The sequence below is a fragment of the Corvus brachyrhynchos genome, unplaced genomic scaffold (genome assembly GCF_000691975.1).
Source record: "Corvus brachyrhynchos isolate BGI_N302 unplaced genomic scaffold, ASM69197v1 scaffold31, whole genome shotgun sequence".
In the NCBI taxonomy this organism is placed as follows: domain Eukaryota; kingdom Metazoa; phylum Chordata; class Aves; order Passeriformes; family Corvidae; genus Corvus; species Corvus brachyrhynchos.
The window spans coordinates 1,226,822-1,244,927 of record NW_008236196.1 but is presented as its reverse complement, the minus strand read 5'-3'; the positions used below and the strand labels follow the sequence as shown (position 1 = coordinate 1,244,927).

At 39.0% G+C, this 18,106-nt stretch overlaps 1 protein-coding gene across 3 annotated transcripts in view; it reads left to right on the top strand.

Moving 5' to 3' along the window:
• Positions 1-15,026, top strand: part of CNST (consortin, connexin sorting protein) — a 53,645-nt gene extending 38,619 nt beyond the window's left edge. For 2 of the 3 annotated variants that reach the window (XM_017740150.1, XM_008639896.2), the window contains 2 exons: positions 4,886-5,021; positions 6,652-15,026. In XM_017740150.1, coding sequence (XP_017595639.1) covers positions 4,886-5,021; positions 6,652-6,857 — 342 coding nt within the window. In that variant the 3' untranslated portion in view covers positions 6,858-15,026. The remainder of the gene's footprint in view (positions 1-4,885; positions 5,022-6,651) is intronic. The other variant, XM_017740163.1, reaches the window with a different exon arrangement.
• Positions 15,027-18,106: the final 3,080 nt, after the last annotated feature.

Below are 18,106 nucleotides of genomic sequence, written 5' to 3'. Positions count from 1 at the left end.
TTTACAATAACTAATTACAGGAGTGAAAATTCACCAGATTCTGACTGTGGATTTAAATAATTGCAAAACTGAAATAGTAGTTTTCATATTGTACAGGCCCTTATACTGAGTATTTCTTCACTACTACAAACCACGTACAACATCATGCAAATGATGGAAAACCACAGTCATTTTATAGAAACAAGATTCATACAGCTAACGAAGAGCTTTGAAGCACAGTCAGCAGTTGGCAGCAACAGATATCAGAAGTATATAGCTCTTCTTAAATATCTTTGCTATCATTTCTATGAGAATGAAATGACACACCACTGGCAAAACAAATTTTAACCTCAGTAAAGTTCTATTTTGCCATATAAAATAAAAGGTTATAGCATAAACTTTTTATGTGAGTGCCAGGGAAGTGAGTAAAATCTTAAAGTTCTTCCTTATTAGAAAATTGTAATTGGAAAATTCTTTTTAGAAAGCAAAGATAGTGAGACTGTCTACCAAAACAAAGTTTTTGGATGGCATTTGTATACCATGAAATGAAGTCTCCACCTATCTGTACTAGGTTTGGAGCCAATGTTTTGGATCCCCTGTTCTCTTGTCTGGCTTGGGTCCTGTAGCTTTGAGTTTGCAAGAACTGTGCTTCCATGTGAAGTGCTTACACCGTATCTGGGGGATTTGTTGCTGTATCAAGGAGCTCAGGTACTTGCATGGCAAGTGTTATCAGCATTAGGAAAAATAGTTACTGTCTGTAGCTGTGGTATGAATACTGAATCTGCTAAGCTAGCTCCTTTTCAAACTCAAATTACTCACATATCTAATGTATTTTATTAGCAAAGGGATTTGTCTGCTGCTTTTATTGCAACACAGGGCAGTCTTGTGTTTTGTCATTTTGTGGATTACTGCTTTAAAAAATCTGGTATTGCTTGTAATAAAATTATAGTTCTTTGCCAAGTAACTGAATAAGGAATACAGCCCACAGAAGAATACACAAAGGAAACTTCTTGAGTGGTTCTCTGCATTCAGACCAAAACACTTCATATAATGAGCTCTTCTTCCTAGTTCCCAGTTTGTAGTGCCTTCATCTTGGGGTTGTTATTTATGTCTCTATGGGACAATTAATTCTAATTGTCAAGTTCAATCTGTTTTCTCTAAGAACTTGAAGTACAAGGCTTTATTTACATAGTTTTGTCCAGTATGTTTATATATATATATATACACACACATAATATTTGTTGAAAATAAGCACAGTGTAAGAAGCTTTTTGATATTTTATTAGCAAATGCTGTTTTAAACATAGAAGAGACAGGTAATTTGAGTTTAAGTTTATTTTTTCTGATTTTGCAACCTTGTTATTAAAATTTATCTGAAAAGTGTAAAAGCTTTCATTGAAGCAGATTTGCTTTTGGCTAATGGTGGGGAAAAGAGAAAAACTTTATTTAACAGAGTTTCAATTAACCAACAGTCATTGCTGCTTTCTTTTTTGCCTGTTTGAAAATGCCACCACACATCTGCATGCCACTTTCAGTTCCTGTACAGTGATTATAAAGGCTCCAGTCAAAAGATTTTGTGAAGGCCAGCAGAGCTGACTGAGTAAGCTCAGTTACATAGATGCTCTAAGACCATCTTTTGTTAATTATCCATCTTAGAATTAAAAAAATATCTGATGTTTCAATAGGGTCCTCTTTCATGTAAGAGCCATTTGCAGAGCAGTCTGGTGCAAGCCTGTATTTTTCAGTGGTTCAACTCAACCCTCTGCTTGACTTGTGGTCAACTGTATTAACCACAGTTCCCTCGTTAACTTATTTAAATAATATATTCTGCCTTTTTTAATTCCTCCTGCCTCCTGAAGACTGGCATGTAAAACTTTGTCTTGTATGGCAGCTAAGTCCTTCTCCTTGGATGTTTAATTAGTGGAAGGTGGATCTAATATAATCACTTTGTATATTGCAGACAAAGACAAAAAACCTTAACTGCATAACTCGTGAAATTCAAAGGCAGATGAAGTATGGAAGATGAAGTATAGTCATGGCATGGAGCTGAATCAGGAGAAGTTTAGGTTGGATATCAGGAAAAGGTTCTTCACCCAGAGGGTGGCTGGGCACTGGAACAGGCTCCCCAGGGAAGTGGTCACAGCACCAGCCTGACAGAGCTCAAGAAGCACTTGGACAATGCACTTGGGCACATGGTGTGACTCTTGGGCTGTCCTGTGCAGGGCTGAGCTGGACTTCAATGATCCTTGTGGGTCCCTTCCAACTCAGCATAGTCTATGATTCTATTCTAGGTATGAGTTACATGTCATGTAAAGGAGCCATTTTTCAAAGTACAGTTTGTGGCTTTTGTTGGGGTAGGGGAGTAACACTAGCCACACTGATTTTATTGCAAAATCAAAAGCACTTGCTTTTTAAGCAAAAGAGGATGTTCAGAATAGAGAAACCTGTGCTGTGTCAAATTAGTTCTTTATACATTTAAAATAAATTCTGAAATGTAGCCATGTAGGCTGACAGGGAAAGTAAATGAGCCTCATTGTAGCAAGACTTTCCTCCACAAAGCCTTTTATGTAACTGTAATTACTGAAACACATTTCCACATAATCCTGTCAAGGATAGCCCTCTGGTTTTAAGCTTGGAGAAGACCTGAGTTTGTGACACAGTCATTCAGAAATGACCAAGAGCCAACAGCAACAATGAAGTGCCTCAGGTTGGAATGACAACTTGCAGAACAGCCCACCACATCTAATCTGCGGGCAGACTGGTAGGAATGCCCTGCCATCTCTGGGTGACATTGCCACCTTGTGCAGTCCAAGCCATTTGGGAATAAGCATTCTAGGCAGCAGCCAGTCTGCTGTGTGGGTGGTGTGGGAGGAGCTATTGATCCTCTTTTATGAAAGCAATGCTGTAAGCAGAAGCTTAAAATAATCTACTTTTCTAAAGGATATCATTTCATCTCCACCCTTCCAAATAAATAAGTCAAATTAAAGTGCTCCTACATAATCCCCCTTCCTTGTCACAACAAGGAAACATAAGTGTTGATTTTTCTGCTGGCCTGTTAAATTTTCGTGGCAGTTTTGCAAGGCCAATTTAACATTACCAGTAGAAGCTTCACCTCAGTGCACTCGTCTGTTGTGATGAGACACTTGCAGACTATTATTTCTGGGTCATTTGTGCCAACTACTGGTCCTGTGGATGTTGACTTAATTCATTTCCACCTCCTCCACCCTTTCACTACTTTCCAAGCAATTCCTTGCATTGTTTCATTAAATAATCCATTCAAGCTCTTGAGCAGATAATCAGAAGGAAAAGTGAGTATCAAAAGTGGTAACGTGGCAGAGATCAACTTTATCCTCTCAGTTGTGATTTTGGAGAAGTTATTAGACTGTAGGCATACACCCACAGTGCCCAGCTCTGAGCTGTGCAGGGGAACGTTTTTTGTCCATTCAAGAGCTGTAAAATACTGCCAGACCAGAGACCTGCAAGTGTAATTGCCACATTTCTCAGTTAAATGTTGCAAAGGCCAAGGCTGCTCCAGTGCCTATTGGATTGTGCCTGTCTCTGGCTGTGTGCAGTGCACCGTCTCTCTGACTACAGCAGGCATCGATGCATTATATAAGCTCGTAGCATGAGGCAAGCTTAAGGACATAAGTTATGAAGTTGTTTGTTTTTTGGTTATCTACAGCTCTTGGAACTGCAATGCAAACAAGTTTTTATGAGTGGTCTCTAACTTATGTTATCAATAGACTTAAGCGGTCACTTGTCTGCAACTACAGTATTACTTGGAAAGCTGGGGGGTTTTGAGTTTTTGTGAAAATTAGAGGCATTTGGGGTTGTCTAATAGATGAGTTACAAACTCAGTTGTAAATGTGATATGTTTTATCTGTAGCACAAATGTGTACATATTACTTTTCAATTTAACAAATGCTACTGCTGATCGATAGAGTTAGTTTTTAAAAGTCCTACTAAGATCTAGGGAGAAATAATCATGACTTTTTTTGAGGCAAGGATGCTCACAAGGTAAAAAAAAGGGCATGTCTAAACATACTTTCTATTTTAATTTCTGTTTATTTCTAGCACACCAGGAACTACTTGCTTAGGAAAGCATTTTTCTCCTGATACTTCACCTACTTTCATTTCGTTAATAACTAGGAAGTTACAGACTGCTCAGCCATCCCAGTATGGCTTAGCTTATATTATTGCAACTAATCCAAATGCTATAGCAAAGAAAAGAGAAGGTGTACTTTATTGACTTGTTGACCATATTTCTGTTTGTGCAAGCTGTTTGAGTGACCAGCCTGTAGGGAAGGATTTTTGAGCTGCTGCTGTATCCAGAGAGCTTATTAAAATGTGGAGCTGGAATCTATCCAGAGCACTGGAGCTTTCTTTTTCCCTGGTGTTCCCTCTCTTTGGTTTTGTAGCCCTGCTGTAGCTGCTTGTCCCCCCGGGGAACCAATTGCAGTGCTGGAAAATTAATCTCACAGTAAGTATTTGATGGTCTCTGCAGGATTATATCTTTGGAGAGGCAGCAGCAGTGTGTCATTGACTTCTTATTGCCCTCTGATCTTAGTGATTTTGACACAAATCTGCCTCACCACTGCCCCAGCCCATGGGAGCTTACAAAGGAACACAAAGTACAATCCAAGCAGTAAATGTGTGTGTATTTAACTTTGATAACAATTAAGGACAAGCAGTGTCAATAAGCAGCAGAATGACCCTGCAGCTGTCCTGTGTGTTCAGGACTTCATGTCTTCAAGAAGGAGCTTTCACAAGTGCTGCAATGTTTAAGAAAAGTAGACTGGAAACCATTTATTAACTGTTTAGCTTGTGTCCTCCCTGAGTCACTGTGAGAAATCGAAGCATGAGCTCTATTTAACATCTCTTGTGCCACTCACTGACTTTCCTGATAGATTGCCCCAGTGGAAGGATTGGTGTCTATACTAAAGAAGAGAGATGACAGGGATGGAAAAACAATTGCTCAAGTCCAGCAAAAGCAAACAAAGAGAAGAGTAAGATTCCAAGAAATGGAAGACACATTGGATCAAGGTAGTTTAAAGCTGTTAATTCGTAGGTTGCCCTCTTGGGGTGCAAATATTGTCAATCTTTTTGTTCACAGCAGCAAAGCAGGCATTTATTGAACATACTCTCTTGGTTTTTTAAAACTTAATAAGTAAAGGTGATTGAACAAAGATTGTTAATCTGTACCAGGTTTGCGTAACAAGAGTACAGAAAGATACAATAAGCACACTTCTTTTTTAAAGGTTGGTTGAGAATGAAGTCACTGCTTTTTTCCTCTAGATGAATGATATACAAGTGACAGATAATTGAAAGCCTTTCATTAATGTTCATTGCTTAGAGGTGGGTGGTGTAGGCTTTCTCCCTAAATCCATTTAGGTAGAGGGATGCAAAAGAAACAAGTCTGTTGTGCTTTGTCCATGGGTACATTTCCAACCCTTTCTAGTAGGCCATGGGAGTGGAGATGTCAGATTTTAACCTTGCTTTATAATTTAACATCCATACGTATTTGCTAGCTGTCATTAAATCCAGCTTTACACCTTACTGTCTTTTTGATGGGCTAAATAGCCTCATGAGAAGTACAATGTTATTTTGTTATGCTTTTTTTTGGAGTTTAAGATCTCTATTATTCAAACTGAAGAGATATTAAGAAAAATACTTTTAGTTGTTAATGATACAGAAAGTGCTAGCTACTGTGTATGCCAGCCACTAAATGGTATAAATTAGTGCTGAAAAGTGCATTAGCAGCCTAAAAGAGACCCTATCAGATCTTTTTCTTGAAATTATGTTAAAAGTATTCATGTTTTATTTAAAATTCCAGTTAGAGTTTTTTCTATGGTTTTTCCCCAAGGATTTACTGATCCAAAAGCAAAGTTGTTTTATAATAATAACAGTATTATTATTATTACTACTTTAAATCTGATTTCAAACACACATAAAAAAATCACTTGAATGTTTCTTTTTAACCCATTTCTTCTCCCTGGTGTAGAGTGAAGGGAGTATAGAAATTTTCTTAGAGCCACGCCAGTCTGACAGAAGATGCAGATGTTGTTTGTGCATACAGATTAGCAAGGACAGGTGAGGTTATGAGGATGTAGCAGCACCTCTGCAACCTCTGTATTACTCCTACTTTGGAATAAACAATCCTGCAAAGAATTAGTAGAGAATAACTGAAATGTAGAATAACCCCTCACATTAGCCTACTCTGAAGGTTTTGTCTCTGTACTTAAAATGTGAGAGTAAACACAAGCAGTTCATTGTAGTGCAGCCAGTGTCATTACAAATGAAGCAAGAACGTTTCCATTTGGTTTAGTTTCAAAGCCTTTGTTTCATTTCAACTATTCTATGAAGGAAGGCTTTGGCTGTGGGGCATTCTCACAGGTAAGCTTATTTTGCTTCAGTGTGGAATGACTCCACAAGTGATCTCACCAGGGACAGGTACACAGACTGCAGAAATGAAGCAGTATAATTATTTAGGTTTCTGACAAGACTGAGAAACAAAATTCCTCTCATGTATTGTGGTCACTTCGATATGGTGAGCATTATTAAGTGTGTTTACCTCCTGACCCATTCATGATAAAAACCCATCTCAGGTTTTCTCACATGCATTTGTATTGCTTTGTATAGCATTCTTTTTCACCTTTTCTGCTCTTATTTACAGATGAAGTGTCTGGTGGCTCCTGTATTTTGCTGATCCTGCTGTGCATAGCAACTGTTTTCCTTAGCATTGGAGGAACTGCACTGTACTGCACCTTTGGTGACATGGAATCCCCTGTGTGTACTGATTTTGCAGCCAACATGGATTTCTATTATACACAGATACTGCAGCGTGTGGAAGAACTTAAACACTGGATAGCCTTCTCATAGCTGGAAGGAGTGGAGACAGCACGTTGAGAGCTCACCAGTGGTTACTGGAGAGGGTAGAACAAAATTGTGATTTCAAGTTCTCTAACACTTGCCACCTGCAGGTGATGTGTATTTGACAATATACTTTCACATTTACTTAGAAATCAAGAAAATTTTAGTTTAGCAATCAGGTGGCAAAATGTTCACATCTGTTCACAACTGTAGCAGCGTGGTATGGGAGCATAAAAAGTTATTATCTTCATCCTTTTGAGAGTAGGCAAGTAGCTTTTTATCCACTTGAGCAAGCGAAGAAGGAAGAAAATTAACTGTCTTCTATATTCTCTCCCATTGCCACACATCGTGTAAGCAATCTCTGGAAGCTTAGTAAAAGGACAGCTTTAATTTACAGCTGTTTGTGCAAAGGTGTTGCCTCCAGCTATCATGCAATAAGTCTCTGTTTTATGGAAACTTTTTTTTTTTTAGTCTTACTGGTTTTATCCATTTTATTTCTCCTGGTGAGCCATGTAATTATTGGGGTGGAGTGAGAAGAATGCAGTGGCATTCAAGGAGCCCTCATTTGGTGATTACCAGGCTGACCTTGTATCTTATAGCTTACAGTGAATATCATGAATGGGATAAATCTGCTGGCAGATTTCACTAAATTTCTTGGACCTTTACTCTCAGTGTCATGTGGGTTGTTCTAGAAATGAAAGCTTAAAAAAGAAATCACTGGTCTCACTAAACACAGAAACAAAAGATGTTTAGTAAATTACTCAAATAATCAAGTGGCTTTGGCCAATCTTTAAGCACCTGGTAGCAAGTGTGGGGCTAACTGGGTTTTTCTCCAGCTATGTGACTGACTTGGAGTAATCACTTTGTGCCTCAATTTCTCCTCCGTAAATGGGGAACAATGATCCTTGCCTTTATCTATGAATATTTATTGGAATTAGGGCTCATGTCTGATTCATCCCAAATGAGTGCACAGGATCACAGAACTGTGTGGCTGCAGCCTCTGACAATGAGTGAAAGTTATGTAAAGTGGGACTGATCCAACAGAAGAGATTCAGAGGTTCACTGCAGATCCACAGCACCTTAGTAGTCCAGGGCACTTGTTCCAGCTGATAAAGCACATTTGCATCTATTTGCCCTGCAGTTCTGAGACCTGTATTGTAAAATCTGTTCTTTCTCTATCAGCTTTACAAATTTAGATCAGTACAAAGAGCCATTTTAAATGGGTATTTCTATCACTTGGTGCTCAGCCCTCCCTGTGTGGTGGTGAGAGAAACACTGACAGGACAGTGAAGGTGAGAATTAGATACACAGGCCTTTGGGCCACACTCTGGTCAAGATGTGGCAGCTGTTCTTGTACAGAGCACAATGGTCCAGCCCTGCTGATGGTGTGAGTGTGAAACAATTCCTTTACACCTCAGGAAACAGCATTTTCGAGGGGTCCACTTCACTCCACTCTGTGATTTCCTGCTTACTAACCTTGTATGATGCAGTGTGTTCAGGTTTAGGATATTATTTTGTAAAATGCTATGAAGTGAAATCTTTGAGATACTGCTCAGAATTATAACATTAAAGATCATGCTTTCTGACATTTGCAAGCAAATTGTCCCTCTAGTGAGCTTGATTGTTCCTAATGCACTGTTACACTTAACGGGTTTTTAAAGCAAAAGTTAAAATCATGTTTTTTCTGGAATAAACTGCATGTATGATTTCTCTTTTGGTTTTCACTGTGGAGGCTTAGTTCATTTATACCCTAGGGAGCCTCATGTGCAGCTTTATATTAAACTAGCAAGTTTGAAATGCCCAAATTAATGAAAACTTTTGCTTTTAGAATGAAACTTGAGAACAGTAGTTTGGGGGTTTTTTGTTTGTTTGTTGTCCTCAGAGTATCATAATGCTGGGCTACTCTAAAGGAGAAAGGGAAAGACACTTTTGTATTTTAAAGTGTTACTGGCTGGTTCAGTTTATTATTTGAATTCTGGGTTTGTTTGTTTGTTTATTTATTTAGTTTTTCTTTTAAAGAGAAGCTTAATTTTCTTTTTTGGCAATTTACTTGCAGAATAATTAAAAAGCATGCATTCAGTTAAAGTATGTATTTATGGTGACTATGTAGTTAGAATATATTTTGGGTTTCTGTAACTTCACATTGAGTGTTTCAGAATATTAAGTTTATTCCTAAAGAGACAACTGTTGATTTCAGCTTAAAAAAAATATTTTTAACTTTTGTGCACTTCATCACCAAAAAGATTGAGAGGTATTTATAGATCTATTTATTCAAAAGTATATCAGACATGGAGATCAAAGATCCACACCTTCTAGGTTCATTTAATTAAAACTATTTTAAAATAATTATTTTATTTTAAACAATAAAGCTATTTAAAGTCAAAGCAGTTTTTAATAAGTATTTCAGTTTCAAATCAGTGGCCCAAATCCTGGTATGTTCTCTTTGTGCTATATTCCTGGTGCAAAGACTCACTAGCATCAGCAGAACTGCCTACAAGGTCATGAGGAGGTTGGGCAGCACTTTACCAGCACATACCCGCTGAAGATGAGCAGCCAGCCATTCTGTGTAACTCAGATACCCTACACTTGTAACTTGGAGGATCTCTTCAGCCTTCCCAAGCTATGCCAAGGTACCACACCTGCAAAGTCTCTCAGGATTTGAGGGAGCAGAAAGGGCACACGTGCACAGGCTGCCCAGCTCCCGCTCTGAGCTGCTCACTCCTCAGTTGCAAGTGAGGACTTGAATCTGGATCCAATTTCTGTTGGCATTCCTTTACAAAAAGCTGATGGTGCAAATTCTTGCTTCGTGTGACAATTCTGTCAGTGCAAATCATTTGCATGGTGTATAGTACATTATCAAATTTGCAGCTACCAACAGAACAAAATTTGCTTTGCCTTGGAACTCCAAAGAGTGTGTGGGTAGGCCTGATGTTGGCCTTCCTATGTGTTCTGTTCTCTTCGGAGAACTGGTGACATTGCTTCCACCTGGGTGACCTGAGGGGTTAGGATTTACAGACAGGTAAATCAAAGCGAGAAGAAATAGTGGATTTGAACAGTTATTACTCTTGTCTGAGTGTTTGAGGTAAAATAATACCAAGCAACAGCTAAGATTGTTTCAGGAGGAAGAAAACAGTGGAAAAAGGCTTCCCCTTCACACACACACTTGGTGCATTTTAAAGCCTTTTGTGTATAACTTTTTATTTATTCTTTTCCCTCCCCTGCCACTGTCTTTATGGCTGTTCTGCTTGGCAGGAGGGGAAACATACTGTGCTGGCTTAAAAACATTTGTAATTGGTACGAAAATTCAGGGAATGGTTCCATACTTGACAGTAGTTAAAAATATTTTCATAAAATAGGACTGGATTTCAGGCTGCTAGTGTACCTTCAGAGAAGTTGGGCCACTTAATCACCTGCAGCACTCTCCTAGAAACCCCCACCTTCCTGTTTATTCTTTGAGCATAATTCTTGCAAAGAGATTCTTGTGATAAAGAAAAAGCCAACAAGGCTTTTTATGTAGATTCAGCATTATGCTGACAAAAAAATCTAACACCCTAATTAACACCCTCACCCTAAACAGCCCACACTACACCAAGAAAGGCACTGTGCTGTAGCATAGCTGCCCTATACCACAGGCTTCTTCTCAAGACAGTGCAAGGAAGTGGATATTCCACAGCCCAGATATGCCAGCAGAAGTTTGTGATCTAGACACAGCCTGTGTTTTAATTTTCTTTTCCATTATCTTTGCTTTCATACATGGAAAATGCATAGTAGCCCTGGTGACAAGCAGTAGGAAGTATTGTAACACAAAGGGAAACTCTTGTTTAGGGTTCTTGGTAGTAAAGGGCAAGTTTGAACTATCAAGTAAACATTGGAAGTCCAGATTCTTGTGTGACTGGGTACCGTTCCATTCAATAACCTAAAGGGATGTTACCCTCTTAAGGAGACCTCTTTGCCTACTTTGTACTGTAATGTAAAACCAAGAACATCTGAAAGGAATCAAAGTTATTTGTAACAAATTTATCTTAAGCTTCCTTTAGGAAAAGGAGTAAATGACTGTCTTTGAAAGTCACCCAAGCTTGTAATTTACATACTGTAGCAAAAAAAAAAAAAATTGTCCCAAAGAAAATACATGACCTTTTTTGGGTACTGTGATTTCTAAATGTCAGAAAAGACCGAGATGATTTTCTGTGAAATTCAAGTAAATGAGCAGTACCTCCAACAAGAATTTCATGGTCAAGCCCAAACCAGAATGGAAAATGAGGATAAAACATGTAAGGTTTGGTCTGGTTGTTGCTGTAGTTTTCCTGGCTGATTTGTCTTTGTTTCAATAGTTAAACAAAAGCCCAGCTTCCTCACAGAGCCTGGTGCCACCAGACAGGTGCGTTTCAAGTACTAAAATGTTGCCTTACTGCATCATTGTGAAAGCAGATTGACAGATGGTGAGAATTCCTAGTAATTGATGGGTGACCTGCATAGTGATCACAAGACATTCTGCTCTCTGAACTCCATTAAATAAATAAAACCCCACAGCTGCAAGTCAATCCAACCCAGAAGCCTCTTGATCACAACAGGAGTATGCCAATAGCTTCACACTGCGACACTTCTCCACCCATTTTTATTCCTTCTGTCTCCTTCCCACTTTACCATTTCTTTCCCAGTATTTAATAGCACATGTTCTATCATTCACAGGACCATAAGTGTTAGGAATTGAGTTAGGAAGGGACCTCAGAAAGTCTCTAGTCCAAACTTCTGCTCAAGGCAAGGTCAACTGAGATCAGACCAATTATTGCTCAGGGCTTTATCCAGTTGGGTCTTGAAACCCTCCGAGGATGGAGACTGCACAAACTCCCTGGGCATATTCTTCTGCCTGGCTGTCCTCAGGGTGAAAAAGTTCTTCTTTATACCCTGTATCATCTCTCTTTCAATTTGTTGTCTCACATCCTCCTGACGCACACTGCTGTGAGGGAGCATCTTAGTAACCTCCTCAGAGAAATCATCTCTTCTCCAGGCTATACAGTATTTTCTATCACTGTCCTTCTGATTCTTCTCACTTTCTTGTCCACAGTATCTTCTTTCCTGACAGGGATCCAGAATTCTTCTGTTAGAATAGGGATCCTGCATCCCTTTCCTCTTCCACCTTAGACTCTGAAATTCAATATTAAGATTTAGAAATCAGTAATGAGGCCACAGGCAAAACTGAAATAGCAATTACAACTACTATTGCAATAAAAACTCTGGATGACTCGTTGGGTCACCAGTGTATAGCAGTGATTGCAGAACTTCCACTGATTCTTGCACTACTCTTAAACAGCTGGTGTTTAAAGGACTGCATGCTGACATCCATGGGTCTTAATGAAATAATCTAAATATTTTTCTCTAAAATAGCTACCCAAGGAAGCCTAAAATATTTAACGATGAAGTCGTTTTTTAAAAATGAATTTTCTAAACTTGGGTGTTTTAAGGCTCCTTTTTATCATTTGTGATTTGTATTACTTTGAATTGTCACAGTAATTCTTGTTTGTCATAACATGAGCCTAGGGTTTACTGATTTCAGTGATGTCCAAAAGTTGTGGTCATCTCCTGAAGAAAATGATGGTGGGGAGTAGATGCATGCTGTTTCACAGTTGCTTTGTGTCAGCTGTTACTGAATTGATACCAGTGAATTTCAGCCAAAGGTGTACACTTGGGTTCATCCTGATTTTTTTTTAATATGGCAAACAGGCTAAAATGGAAAATATAGAGACAGCACTGAAGCACACCCAAAATTTCTAAGACATGTCCAATAGACCAAAGTCCTCCATTAATCTAAAATTGTTAAGCTGCTCTTTCTTGAAAACAAGTTTGAATCCATCTTCACATGACATCAGATCCATCAGCTCTCTCCCTCTGCTTTTTGCCAAGGAACTGTCTAGCAATGTGTCATCTTTAGCCAAGTTGGGCCCCTGATGTAACACTCATTTGTTAGGCTGCTGGGAAGTTTCCAGTAACACTTCTGTCAAGTGCCAGTTAATGATGGTGTCCCATTTCATTGCCTGGCACTGAAAATGAGTTTAAGCCACACTATTGTGCTTTCATAGACTGATCAACTTCAAAGCTGTTACCAAAAACAACTTTCAGAGTGAGAGCTAAATGTTCTTTAAGAAAGTGCCATGTGCCAAGTACTACAATGAGAAAACCTGACTGGTTTTGCCGTAACACGTCCAGATTCCACAGTTGCTGTTTGCAATGCATGGAAGCAGTGCCCATGCTGTGTTTCCAACAGTGCATCCCTTAAGCTGGCCAGGATTCATTCTGTTCTCCTGAGCTGGCAGCCTTGCACAAGAAGGTGGTGGTTTCATCAGAAGTGGTGAAGAACCAGAAGCGGTAGAAGTTGAGCAAGGTGAGATGTTCCTTCCACATAAACCATACACCTAAAAATAGAGGTGCTGGTATTGGTTCTTTTTAACTTTATCTAGGAGCTATTAATCAGTTTTCTTTCTTGTCTTTTTATTAGAGAAATGCAGCATTAAGCCCTCTGTTTCTTTTCCTGAAATAGGAATTGAAGCTTTTTGCCAGAGAGAACGTGCATCTTGCCACATGATGCTGAGAATCTTTGTGCTTGTGCAGCTCTTCTGCCAGAATTCGTAATGAAATGATAGATAGGCTCTGAGGCTATGAGAGCAGCGAGAATATTTTCACACTACTTTTCCTGAGGCAGTTGAATTCAGTGCACTCTAGAAGGGACTTGCAGAAAAAAGGGAGTGGAACACTTGAATCACTAAGGATCCATACAGTCAGTTTCTGCAAGACAAAATATCAGAATCTACCATCAAGGCTGCTTCAAAAGACCCACCATAAATAATAGAAAAGAGTGTGTTTGAAAAAAGTTATAAAGAAAAAATAAATACTGAGGTTTCTAGTAACTTTTCAAAGATCTGAAGATTTATGTAGAAGTTGGTAAATTAAATAAGGGGGAAGAACTTCTCAGTGTTACACAAAGGTAAAGATGAAGTATCTTATGGGCAAAAGGACTGCAGAAATAATGTAGCAAAGATCTTAGATCAACTATGGTAATTTTATACTGGAAAAGAATAAAAAATATTTCTGATAAAGATATCTATCAGTGATGGGGTTTTTTTCATCAGATTTTACAGAAACAGAAAAAAGATGTGGAATAGTTTAATGACATCAGGGAGGAAAAGAGACTAAGGATAGAAATACTGTTAAATTCTTTGTAGGACTCCTTAGGAGCAATTTAAGTGGTTTGTACAAGGTCACGTAGCAGGAAGAAGAGCAGGTTCAGAGCTTAAAAATTCTATTTTATGATCTTTTGTCTGTTCCCAGTCCCCACTAGGACAACACAGATTAGGGAAGATAAATGAGTATTCTTTTGTTCATAGTCTCTTTGATTTCACACAGCTTTGAAGACTTTCTTTAAAGATATTTTTATATTCTTATAAATTTTGTGGTGATCTTAAGGAATCAATTTTATTCAATGGATGAATTTCCTTTCTAGTATGCAGGACAAACTGCAAATGCCCTTTTAGTGTATTTTTAGTACTTGATACCATCATAGCCATGGTAGCTGGTTGCTATTTACATCTATTAAAACAAGTGGTATCAACAGACCACAAACTTGTGGGAACACAAAATATAATGGCAATTTCCATGATCAGAAAAAGAGGCTCAGGCTGTCTGTAGTTACTTTGTGTTTCACCATCTAACCCTTACTGCTCTTGCTCTGTTAAGTACCAGGAAAAAAAAGATTCTGAGCAGAAGGAGGGGGGGGGCCCTGCTGAGAATCCTAATCAAGCCACAATCTCGCAGCTCTGCTGGGCTTCACACAATACCTATCACTGTGCCAAGAGGGAGGAAACAAAGCGATGTGGAAAGAAGCCGCAGTCACCAGATTCTGCCTCCCGGCAGAAATGAAGTTCTTGTGAGGCACAGAAATGTTTTGACCATGGAGTGGATGTTGTCATCACTGTCTGCAAATGTGAAAGATGAAAATCATTTCAAATGTTCTTGGCATCCCTCAAAATGACTTTAATAACCCTATTTTCATTTCAATTTTTGTGTTACTGAAAGCTTTCCCTTAGTTGAAGGCACAGAAAATTACGCAATGCTTTTTGGGGGGTTTTTTGGTGTGTACTGTCTCTTGTATTTTTCTAAAAATAGAGCATTACTTTTCTGAGTCAATTCACTGGGTAATAGCCTGTGATTTACCTACAAAGGCAAAGTAGATGGCCATTAGCAATAAGTGACTCATATATTATAAAACAGCCCCATTAAAAGGAACCATCCCTATCAAGTCATGCAGTAGGATGATGAAACAATATTTTCAGTGAATTAGCTGAATTTTGCAATGCACAGCAAGCCTTGCACAGCCCACCCACACTGCCAGCTCAGTCTGGCACTTTGTTCAAATTTGTGCTGGGATCTTTCATGGCTACAATTTCCCAGTACAGAGCAGCCAGGGAGGCAAATATTCTCCCTTTTGGTCCTTTGACCACAAACATGACCAGGTCTCTCAAAGCTGAACAGAACAGCCAAGAGTCGTCTGTAAAGACACCTACAGTTTCAGTAATGAAACCCCAAAACTGTGAATCAAATGTTCTGCTCCCAGGAGATCAAGCAGTGTCCTTTAGGACTGAGCCTGAAATTGTTTTGCCTACAGTCCAGCATAGAAGAGACTTCACAGTGTGTCCTATGGTACCCTCAGAAGTAGTTCAAAGTAATTGCTATCCTAAGCACTCCCAAAAAAGTTGTAAGAATCTAAACTTGCTGATATTCATTAAGTAGATATATGCAGTATGAGGGATTGAAAACTTTGGGATCCCTGAACAAAAGCATCATGGAAACCCTAAAGAGACTTGTAGAAAGTTTTCAGTAGAAGCAGCGCTGCTGAGACTGCCTTGTGATTTCAATACCATTCAAATATGAACAAGTTTCTTAAGGTAAAAAGGCTGCACGCTGTGGCATTAACCATCACAGAACACTTACCATCACAATCATGAATTTGAATATGGTTTAGCAGGACAGAGACAGGGCAGGTTTAATTTTTTTTTTCTGGCTATTGTTCAGAACCACACTGTTAAATAGAAAACCACTTTCTTTCCAGGTTTGGCTTTTTTATAGTCCTTATATTCTTTTCCATTTTATTTTCCTCAAATCTTCATTCCTGCCTCTGAACAAAATCCTTTTTTCACTAATTGGCTCAGTAATTTTTTTTATATGGCCAGAGAAGAAAATGGCTGTGGCTGAAAAAGGCTGTTCTGTGACACGGTTTGAAGTAGCTGGGAGGAAGAGTTGATGAAGTGGTAAGAACACAAAACTGGAACGTGGGAGAGTTTACTTTAATTGTCTGCTCTTCCACGAATTTCCTATGTGGTCTTAAGCACTTCACTTAATTCTCCTGTGTTTCAGTACACTGCATATGTAACAGGGACAATTCTCTGAAGCTCCCTGTAGCAGTACTCATTCTAATGATCCTTAGAGTGAGTGGAGTCATGGTAATTTCAGAAGTAAAACGTTTTAAGCAATATCAGCAACTTGCTAGTCACACTTTGACTGAAATGGTTATTACCCTGCATTGTCACAAGTAATTGCAATGAACCCTGGATCTGAGAAAAGAAGGGAAGAAAACCCTTCTTGTTATTCACTTTTTGAGCTTTCTATGAATATGAAAGCTGTTTCAGAGGGGCTGTAGGAAAGAAGTACTGAAAAACAGGGAGATACACTTTAGTATTTCTGCCAGCTTTTGTGCTGTGCCATCAGGTGAATAAATTGAATTCGGTTTTAGGGGGGGTTTTGTGAGTTGTTTTAGCATCATAATTACTATACTGTGAGATTTTACAGCTATTTTAAGCTACCTGTAGAAATAAAAACTGCTTTTGCCTCCCTGCATTGCCCTGTGGGAGTGAGGGGTAAAGCCAGTTACTTGATGGATTTCAGTCTCTGGTATCTGCAGTGCACAGACTTGTTGGTCCTTCCCACTTTATAGCATCTGCAGTGGAGCAGAGCTTTTAATGGGCTTAATGTTGCTGGTGGTCTCTGCGAAGAGTGGGGAAAGGAGGGGGGGTGTGGGCAGAAACAAACTGTGGAAAATATGAACGGGTTGTTTTTTAAAGTATTAATACTAAAAGCTTTGAAAGAGAATGAGGAAGTCTGTCCCCCATCCTTTTCACATTTATACCAATTAAGCTTTTTGCTACGTGTAACTCACTGTAGTGACAGGATTAGTTGGGATTTAGTGATTTAGATACATTTAGTGATTTGGATTCTCAAGTTCACCGAGAAATTGCCCATCATAAGCTATTCGCTGTAACTCTTGAAAATAATGTGGGAGGCTGATATAAAGGAAGAAATGAGCCAAATTAAGTTACGCTTTCCAGTTCAAACACAACCTAGAAATTCCCTGGTGCAGCTGCCTCCAGAAGCACCCTTCTGTCACAGATATTAGCTGTGGAAACTGCCCTTGACTGCAGAGAAATTTGGGCATCTTGTTGGTTCTGTGGGGTTTTTCCCTTTGTGTAAGTGACTTCCTTGTAGGTTTTTGTGCAGAAGGTAGAGGTTTTGCCCATTTCCTTCCAAATACCCAGGTGGTGGCATTTTCTTCCAAATACCCAGGTGGTGGCAGAGAAGAGTGATGCTATCATAATCTCTTACTGAAATAGAAAAAGATTATGGTCACAGCAGGTAGCACCCATTTTTTGGTGCTGTTGTTAACATTTCTGTGGGCCCATTCTTCAGAACCTTGCATATCCAATTCTTTTCAGTTGATGCTGGGAGTACTAAATACAGAGAAGCCACCATTTAATGCTGTCTATCCCTATGTCACACAGGAAAACCAGAAATGGATGTTAGATGAATAATCTTATCAGCCCGTATTAAAATTCATTGTTAGATCTTTGTGAGCTGAGGTACTTATCTCAGCACATCTCACTGAGGTGATTTCCAGGGCACGTTTGAGTAAATGTAAAAAACCCTTTAGGTTTAGGAGGGGGAGGGGGAGGGGAAGGGTAGGTCATGTAATTAGATGAAAGTAGGCCATATGACTGGGATTTTCCTTGTGATGAAATACTCATTGCTGCCAATCTATTCAAATTGGAGAGAGACAGGGGAGCATGGGATACAACTGTATTGTCCTTTCTTCAGGCTGTTTCTTGTTTCTCATTGTCTCTTGACCTCAAGTATCTCATTCTCAAAAAAAAAAATTCAGACTCCTGCTGCTGCTGCTGCTTCTGTTACTTTGAGGAGCACTGCTTTCTTAAAGTAAA